The sequence below is a fragment of the Microtus pennsylvanicus genome, chromosome 19 (assembly GCF_037038515.1).
Source record: "Microtus pennsylvanicus isolate mMicPen1 chromosome 19, mMicPen1.hap1, whole genome shotgun sequence".
NCBI classification, from domain to species: Eukaryota; Metazoa; Chordata; class Mammalia; order Rodentia; family Cricetidae; genus Microtus; species Microtus pennsylvanicus.
Genome location: NC_134597.1, coordinates 12,504,437 through 12,513,528, shown reverse-complemented (window position 1 = coordinate 12,513,528; position 9,092 = coordinate 12,504,437). Strand labels below are relative to the sequence as shown.

General features: G+C 44.1%; 1 protein-coding gene across 2 annotated transcripts; it reads right to left on the bottom strand.

Moving 5' to 3' along the window:
* Positions 1-437: 437 nt before the first annotated feature.
* On the bottom strand, positions 438-8,179 carry LOC142838207 (uncharacterized). Of its 2 annotated transcripts, none has more exons than XM_075953562.1 (3): positions 7,825-8,179; positions 4,560-5,490; positions 438-1,522 (listed from the first exon to the last, which is right to left on the bottom strand). In XM_075953562.1, exons 2-3 carry the CDS (start codon positions 5,369-5,371, stop codon positions 1,495-1,497), a joined length of 840 nt encoding a protein of 279 aa, XP_075809677.1. In that variant the 5' UTR covers positions 5,372-5,490; positions 7,825-8,179; the 3' UTR covers positions 438-1,494. The 2 variants fall into 2 exon arrangements, with proteins under 2 accessions (XP_075809677.1, XP_075809676.1); XM_075953561.1 differs by having other exon boundaries at positions 4,564-5,490.
* Between the last annotated feature and the right edge of the window lie 913 nt (positions 8,180-9,092).

The window sequence follows — 9,092 nt, the reverse complement described above, 5'->3', positions numbered from 1 at the left end:
ACATCTTGAGTTTTTGTTTTTTTTTCTTTTACTTTTTAATTATTCCTGTTTAAGCAGAGATGAATGGGATCAAGGCCACACTTTTTTTGGTCACACCTGCTGTGTGCAGTACTCAGAACTATTTTGCAGACATACTACATGTTCGATCTACGTGTTCTTACAGAATACATGTTTGATGCAGGTTTGACCATGACAGCACACTTTTTGAAAATAGTGTTTATATTTTTTTGAAAATATAGTTTATATATCTGACTTTCGATGCTTGAGACTATGATAGAAAAACAGTTTTGAGAATAGAGCTGGAATTTTCATTCTTTCATTTTAGCTCCATAGAACCAAAAGCTTTAACAGTAGGAGTTCATCCGTAGACAGAAAGACAGACAGACACACAGAGACACACAAGACCTGTGATATAGGTATATTACATAGTACAGTTGTTTAAAAATATTTTTTTCTGAGTTTATTTTTAAAATAAAAGTCTTTCTAAAGCGAAAGCTGACCCTGTAGTTATGGGGCTTTGTCTTAGAGTTTATGGCCTTATCAAAAGTTTTTCACCATCTGAACAGCTTTTCCTCTCGCGTGGGCTGTTATCTGCATTCGGGGGACTGTTTACAAAAATCTCTGAGAGCAAGCCAGATGTAAGAGAAAATCGCTTTTTGCCTCCTAGGAAAAGGAACAGCCCAGAAAGACAGTGACCAGGCTTTCCCAGGTCAGTGCCTTTTACTGAAGGACATTGTTAAATGACTTCCACAGCACAGACTTCCACATTCAACATCCTGATGTTGCCAGCAAAGGCTTTCCCAGCCCTGCAGGGGCGATACTCAGCTAAGGATAACCTTTCAGTGTGGGCACTGGGGGCCCTTGCATATAGATGTCTTATGGGATGGAATGCACTTCCTAGTGGTTTGATGCAATGTGCTTCAGATGATCCCAAGCCTTGCCTGTAAGAGGCTTTGGTTTTCTGACTCTCTGGATGAATCACCCCAGGTTGTTTTTGGTGCATGACAAGTCACACAAAACTCATGGGTGGTAAGGAGTGGCCATTAACTGTGTTTACCTGTTCTATAAATGAGGAGCTCAGCCTCCAGGAGATTATATGGCTTTTCTGGGATCTCAGCTGGGAAAATGCAATCAGTTGAGAGTAAGTGGGATGATTAGTGGCTGGAGTCACCTGACCATCCTATGTCTGAGGTCTGGAATCATGTCTTAGACCTCTTTATAGCTGAGGGGATGAAGGAGATGTTGGCCTTAGCTGGTTTATGGGGATACAATGCTTACCAATGGCTTCTCTGTGTGGCTTGGAATTCTCATGGTTTGGTTCCCAGGCAAATAAATGTCTCAACGATGATGTTCCGCATCTTGAATCTCAGAGAATCTTTGATGCACATGGCATTGGTCAGTCGGGTTGGCTTGAAGCTGTTCTGTTGACTAGCTGAAAGGACTTGGCTACCTCTTTTCTCCCTTTATTTACTTGATCAATAATTTATCTGAATTTCATCTTTTGCATCCATGTAAAGAAATTCTGGCAAAAGAGAAGATAAACTTTTATTTCCTGCAGTGAGATGATCTGGAGTCATCCTTCAATATCTGTTTTGAGGATTTGTGCCAGGACCCCTGAGGACATTAAATCTGTAGATACACAAGTTTCTTAACTAAAATGCTACATTTTCATTCACCAGGACACACCCTACTTTATATTTTCAATAACTTCTAAGTTACTTATAATTCCCAATATAATTCAAATGTACTATAAATGCTTGTTAAGGAAGGGTGGATATGGGAGCAGGGAAGTATATATCCTAATTAAGGGCTCTAGAGGGGCTCACAGGTGTCCAGGGAGATGTCCCCAGCTAGTACCTTGGGCAGCTGAAATGACCCTATCCTATAGCCATACTGATGAATATCTTGCATATCACCTTAGAACCTTCATCTGGCGATGGATGGAGATAGAGACAGAGACCCACATCAGAGCACCGGACTGAGCTCCCAAGGTTCAAATGAGGAGCAGAAGGAGAGAGAACATGAGCAAGGAAGTCAGGACCGCAAGGGGTGCACCCACCCACTGTGACAGTGGGGCTGATCTATTGGGAGCTCACCAAGGCCAGCTGGACTGTGACTGAATAATTATGGTGCATTGTTTAGAAAATAATGACAAGGAAATCAATGTGTGTCTATTCCATACAGACACAAACACATTTTGCTTTCTATCCATGGTTACTTTAATCTGAAGCTGAAAACCCATACACAAAGGGGTGGTCTGTATTGGTTATTTGGGAGTATGCTAAGTGATTTTTTTTAAAAAAAATTTGCGTAAAGGGTTTAGAAGACGTTTGGGAGGGAAAGAATTAAAAACATACACCACTTTCAGAAATTCTGGTCTTCCTGTGATTATGAGCAAGAAACTTAATAAAGTAGGCCTGTTAAGTTTGAGTAAGACCCAGAGACTATATACATGATGGGACACAAAGAATAAAACAATGGTATGTGTAGAGAAGAACAGTGGGTCACAACCATTGTCCATAGAAACAAGTGATGCGTGCTTTCATCTCATGCTTTGTACCATTGGAAAAGGCAACCAAGATGGAGCTTGGGATACCTGGTCTTTGTGTTCCTTCTGCTGAACTTTGCAGAAGAAGAGGAGAAGGAGAAGGAAGAAGAAACGAGGAGGAAGAGAGAGGAGGAAGAAGAGAAGAGGAGAAGAAGGGAGGAGGAGAAAGTGAATAAGAGGAAGAGAAGGAGGAGGAAGAGAAGACGAGGAGGTAGGAGGAAGAAAAGGAGGAGGAAGAAAAGAGGAAGAGGAAGAGAAGGGGAGGAGGGAGGAGGAAGAAAAGGAGGAGGAAGAGAAGAGAGGGGGAGGAAGACAAAAGGAGGGTGGAACAGAAAGAGGAGGAGGACGAGAAGATAGATACCATGACAGAGCTTGGGGCTGGGGAGGAGGATAATTTCAGAAAGACAAACGTGGGTGAGCAGGGCGTAAGCCCCTTAGCTCTAGAGGAGAAACTCTAGGGTATCCACCATGATAAATGAGTGGTCTCTTATTTTTGAAGTATGAGAGGAGAACTGGTTGGCTCTAGACTGAGGTGACTCTGGTGTCAATTATGGGATGGATGCCTCTGCCTTGAGATACACTTCTGAACTGTAACTCCAAAGAAATCAGTAAGTCCAGGTCTTTGAATATTTTAGTCACCAGCAGAAAACCCAAGCATTTTGAGGAGGGGTGTGGTCTCAGTAGACAGTGACAGTGGAGTTCTGCTCTGGGACCTCGGGTTTTTCAGAAGACTGCTTCCAGGTATAAAGCAGTGCAAACTGTGGACCACAGAGCTTGGCTCACACTGGGAGCCCCAGGCAACACTCACTGGCATTTCTCAGCTCCGTCTTCCACCTCATTGTGGTCATCATGGTTTTGGGGGCAGACAGACTATTTTTCAACCTGGCTTCCTTCGTTTGCTGTTACCTGAGACTAGTCTGTTTCTTCACGCTGCTGAGACTCAGCTCTGTCACTGGTGAGCTGGCTTAAGAAGACTCATTTTACTAGTTTAATAAACGGAAGCCTGGAAACTGAATAAAATATTTCCATCTCCCTTCTAAATCTTCGCCCCCCCCTCCTAATTTGAGCTTAAATTGATGTCCATTTTAAAGCCCTAACTTCCAGGGGAATTTCAGAGGCTTTCCTCTCTACTTTCCCTGATTGGCTATAGCCTTAACGAGCCCTTCTTTTGGACCACCCCTGTTTCCGAATCTGAAAGTCCCCAAATATCCTTATTCTTACCCCAAGGGCCATAGTTGCTTCCTTCCTTTATCCAGGAACAAGGTGTCCTACTGTCTAAGTTTGGAATGTGTCCATTAGAGCCCACACTGTTTGCAGATTCATTGGTCAATTGTCACCTGGAGCTGTAGGGTTAAATCTGAGGTCTTCCATCTTCACAGCAAAGGTGCTTTACCTTTAGGACACTATAGTGAAGAGTTTTCCACAGGGGACAACTACCGTCTCATCATATGCCACAGTCACATGTGTGACCAGAAGCTGCAAGGCTCTTAATCATAGTGGTGTTTTGCTGGCATCAATCCCTACACTGAAGAAATTCCTTGAACTGAGAGTTGCTCCATCCCAGAAACACTGCCCCAGAGTATAGAAAATCTCCCCAGACTTCTAAGCTCTTTGGGGGTAATTTTAGGAGTTTCCAGAGCTACCTACAAGTGGGTCAGATGCTACTGTGTTATATACAATCAATGCTAATGGGGCTCTAACCCGGCTTCCTTTTAACTCCCATCCAAATGCAAGGCCCCCAGGAGCTGCAAAGGCCTTTTAGGAAGCTGGCACTTTCTCATTGTTGTTAGCTTTAGAGTTTTCCTAGGGATCAAATGAAGAGCTTGGCACTTGCAAGGTATTAATGTGACAGTGGCATGTTAGATACTGCCTTACATTCTAAAGAGATAATTTTATTATTTGGGACTATTACCTGAATTTCTCTTGTAACTACAGAGCACAAGTATTTAAAGAATAGTACACAGACCCATACACATCTCTTACTCCCCACCCAGACAGGAGGGAAACCAACCTACTTCTCCAGTCTTCTTCTTCTTCTTCTTCTTCTTCTTCTTCTTCTTCTTCTTCTTCTTCTTCTTCTTCTTCTTCTTCTTCTTCTTCTTCTTCTTGTTCTTCTTGTTCTTCTTGTTCTTCTTGTTCTTCTTGTTCTTGTTCTTCTTGTTCTTGTTCTTCTTCTTGTTCTTCTTGTTCTTCTTCTTCTTCTTCTTCTTCTTCTTCTTGTTCTTGTTGTTGTTGTTGTTGTTGTTGTTCTTCTTCTTCTTGTTCTTCTTCTTCTTGTTGTTCTTCTTCTTGTTCTTCTTCTTGTTCTTGTTCTTCTTCTTGTTCTTCTTCTTGTTCTTCTTCTTGTTCTTGTTGTTCTTGTTCTTGTTCTTGTTCTTGTTCTTCTTCTTGTTCTTCTTGTTCTTGTTCTTCTTCTTCTTCTTCTTCTTCTTCTTCTTCTTCTTCTTCTTCTTCTTCTTCTTCTTCTTCTTCTTCTTCTTCTTGTTCTTCTTCTTCTTCTTCTTCCTCCTCCTCCTCTTCTTCTTTTAAATAAAGGCACACCTTTAAGGGCAATCTCCAGTCTCCTTTAGAGGTTGCCCTGGAGTTGTCATATACTAGTAATAATGACCCCTCGAGGGCCATGACACTGAGAAACATGAGCTCCAAACAGCTAGTTCCCATGAGAGAGGTTTCAGGACATGGTGTCCTTTGCCTGCATGTCAAGAAAACAATTGGGGGCCTGTGGCTGAGACAATGAGTAATCAGAAAAAAACCAGTAGGTAGGATGTATGGGGAAACTCTCCCCAGACCAGAGGCGAAGCTGCTGAGTAACAGTGGCTGCATTTGGGTTGGCAGTTGCACTGAGCAGATGCTCGTCAGCCGTGGCAAGCAGGAAAGGCATTACATTGTGGCAGCCATCTAGAAAGTACGTAAGCAGGAGATTATGATATCCATCCCGAGTCCTGGAAAGTGAAAGGAAAACACATTAGGACAGTTGAGAAGGGTGTGACTGGAATGTTACAGGGCGTGGCGTCATGTAAAACAGGCAAGGAAAGCAAGCCTGCTTGAATGTCACGCTGCGTGGTTATTCCCAGCGTGACACAATCTATTGTCACCTGGGTAGAAGAAACCCGTAGTGGCATTTCATTTGTATTTTAATAAATAAAGCTTACTTGAAGATCAGCCCCACTAGTCAGCCTTACCGACCAGGCTGTGGTGATGCACACCTTTAATCCCAGTAGCCATACTAGTTTGTCATACAAACTGGGCGGTGCATGCCTTCAATCCCAGCGCTAGAGAAGATTATAAAACTGGAGGAGACAGCTCTCAATCTCAGTCTTATTTTAAGATTGCTGGAGGCAGGATTGCCATTTCGGACTGAGGTAGAGGTTACAGCCAGTGGCTGGCTGTTTTGCTTTTCTGACCTTCAGTTTGAACCCCAATTTCTCTCTTTGAGTTTTTATTAATTGTGCTGCAGAAACCTCTATTGAGAAACTATCTCATCAGATTGGCCTGTGAGCATGTCCATGGGGAGCATTTTCGTGATTGATGATTGGTGTGGGAAGGTCCAGCCCACTCTGGTCCTGGGCTGAATAAGAAAGCTAGCTGAGTAAGCCTTGGAGAGAAAGGCAGTCAACATCATTCCTCTATGGGCCTAGTTTTCGTTTTTCCTTTTAGCTTCCTGCCTTGACATCCCTTGGTGATGGGCTGTCACTTGGAGTCATAAGATGAAGCGCTTATCTCCACAAGTTTGGTTACACATGTGTTTTACCACAGCAACCGAGAAGCAAGCTAGAACAACTGGGAAAGAGATCACACAGACACATGTTAGCAGCTCACAATAGCTGCGAGAATTCGCTTCCCAGCTTTGCATTCAGAGACTTGCCGCCAACCTGGAACTGGTCATACCCAGTGGGAGCATTAACACCACGAGACGTGGCAGACATAAAGTGGCAAACAATGTTTTGCATACCCTTTGGAGTGCCAGTTGGTAGCATTTGTTGGTAAAAACCGTTTTGAAAAAAAAAATAAAACCATTTTGAGAAATAGATGTCTTTCCTTGGTCAGATGCATAGCTGGCAGATAACTTTTCCCGTTCTCTAGGCTGCTGCTTCAGTTGATTGACAGTTTCCTTTGCAATATAGCAACTAAATGGATATATTACCAAACTGCCCTCTGAATTTGTATCTCTCTGTCCATAGATTAGCTCAGCTCTTAGAGCACAGAGGAATTTATTCGTGTAGCGGACGGTGGCTAACAAAGAAACTAACAACCAGTCAAAGATCACAAGGCATGGGACGCTCAGTAACAAATGGGACAATAGCACCCTTCCCCCAAACCCTGCTAAGATGAGGGAGTGGAAAGATTTTCAAAACCAAAGGGCAGGGAGGACCACAGAGAAATTGGATCTTCTGGATATGACAGGACACCCACGTTGGTGAATTCATCAAGGCAGCTATAGTTGCCTGAACAGGATCTGCATTCGGTTAAGCCTGTTGCTATTTTAAATTGGAGCCGGAGGGTTTCATGAGTTGCTACACCTGGCTGAAGAGTTATTGAGGTCAATGGTTTCTGAGAGAGGGAGAGGAGTTTCTTTAAGAGTGTAGCTCCTTGTAGGTCAATCACACTCTACTGTGTGGCCCCACACCCTATACAGACATGGTCAGCAAAAATTGGACTTGCTGAGTTAGCTATGGGGGAGTAAAAAGAGTTGCAAAATTAGGAAAGGGTTGGGAGGTAGAGGGTGAATCTGGGAGGAGTTAGAAATAAGAGGGAGGCAAATATGATCAAAATACATCCCATGAAATGCTCAAAGAACCAATAAAATACTATATTAAAATAAGGTTTGTTTTCAGCATACGAATTCCAGTGGTGCACAAACATTCAACCCAGAGCAATTGTTTTAACTGAATAATTACCCTCAGAAATCTGTAACATTATATGTTACTGCTGAAGAATCTAAATCATCATTTCCTTCTTGAAGATTTCAAGAAAGTTAGGGAGGGAATCATTAGGAAATTAGTGGGGGAAAAAGAAAGGAAGAGCTGAGCAGAGGAGGAGCTGGAGGATGTGGAGGGGGGAAAAGAGGAGATGAAGAAAGGGATGGGGATTGTGGGAGAGAGGCAGTCATCTTCCTCTCTGCATGTTGAGCAGAGAGCACCAGGTGAAAAGGTGGCCATTTCAGATGCAAGGTGACAAAACCAGCTGAGACATTGGCCCTGGACTTCCCAGATCCCAAACTGTGAAGAAAATCTGTTTTTTTAAGGCGAAGATTTTGAAAAAAAGGATCCTCTTACCTGAACTGCAATGTGTATTTCAGACGAAGGCTGGAGGAAGGGGGTCCTATAACACGCTCAGGTTTCCTCTCGTCATGGCTCCCCTTCCAAAAAGGGTCCAAGGCACCACTGTGGCACGCTACACCGCCACGGGAATTAAAACCTTTGGGAAATAATCCTTTCCACTCATCCTACGACTGTTTTCCTTCCATCTCTGCTTCCCCTTTCGTAGCTCGAGGAACGGGCATAAAGCAGCAGGGTTCTCCTGAGTTTTATGAGTTTGTTTTCAAGTGACTTGCCGCAGAGACGGGTCTGAGAGCGGTGGAAACCCGACTCTTAGAAAGACGAGCAGGAATGTGCACAGGAAGCAGTGAGCGTCCGCACTGGTCAGTGTTCTTAACGGATTTGAGATCTTTCTCTTGTTGAGATTCAAAGTCAGCCCTGGACACAGTCACCAAGTTAACATGCTATAACAGTAGCCCAGATCCTCCCACTAACAGAGTACCTTGTCTTTGTCCTTTTCTGTCTAAAAACTTGACTCCTGGGAGGCTAAGATTTGATGGAATGCTCTGTGTGTGTGGGGGTGGGGGGGGTGGAGGCAGGGGACCATGGGGTGTACTCTCACCAGGTGGAGAACCTTGAAAACAATCCCCACGTGGAGACTCTTTGTTCACTTGCATTTTGGTGTTCCCGTGACGAGGTAGCAAAGTTCCTGAGGCTGGGGGCAGGAGGCTCACTGAGGCTGCCCCGCAGCGGGAGCCGAAGCACAGACATCTGACAAGAAACACTTGTGTGGATTGTTCCCAGGTTGGACACAAGACAGAGACTAAGAAACACGAGCAGCAAGACTACAGCAAAAACAAGTCGGAATGCCTCATGGCCAGCGGTGTAGCGACTTTCCCAAAAGCTAAAGTGATTTCAAATGCATATGCTTTATTCTGAACATTTTCTTGAGAGGCCTTCTTGTGCTCTGAACTTCTGATTCTTTTCATCTCACTCTTTCCTTTTCCCAAGAATTGCAAGGAGTCCTTGCAATTCAAGGTCTTCTAACTCTCTCTTCCTCTGTCGGCTGGTTTCCCTTCTACCCAGCTCTCCTCTTCAGAGGGAGGGGCAGAGTCATGGCTGGCTAGATTGCACCCCTTATCTTTCCCCGCATTCCTTCCTGTTCCCTTCCCTTGCCAAGCTTCATTCTCCACTCTGCCCTTCAGCCTCTGAGCTGGCTTTGAATGCAGAGCCTCCTGCCATGTGCCCCGTGAGTCTGAACCCATCTCCCAAACAACACTGCCTGC

Coding starts and splice junctions, on each gene's coding strand:
- LOC142838207 (XM_075953561.1), bottom strand. CDS start 5,371: ATGCAGCCACTGTTACTCAGCAGCTTCGCCTCTGGTCTGGGGAGAGTT. Junction 1,523..4,563: donor AGAAGAAGAAGACTGGAGAA/GTAGGTTGGTTT, acceptor CTCTTTTGCCAG/AATTTCTTTACATGGATGCA.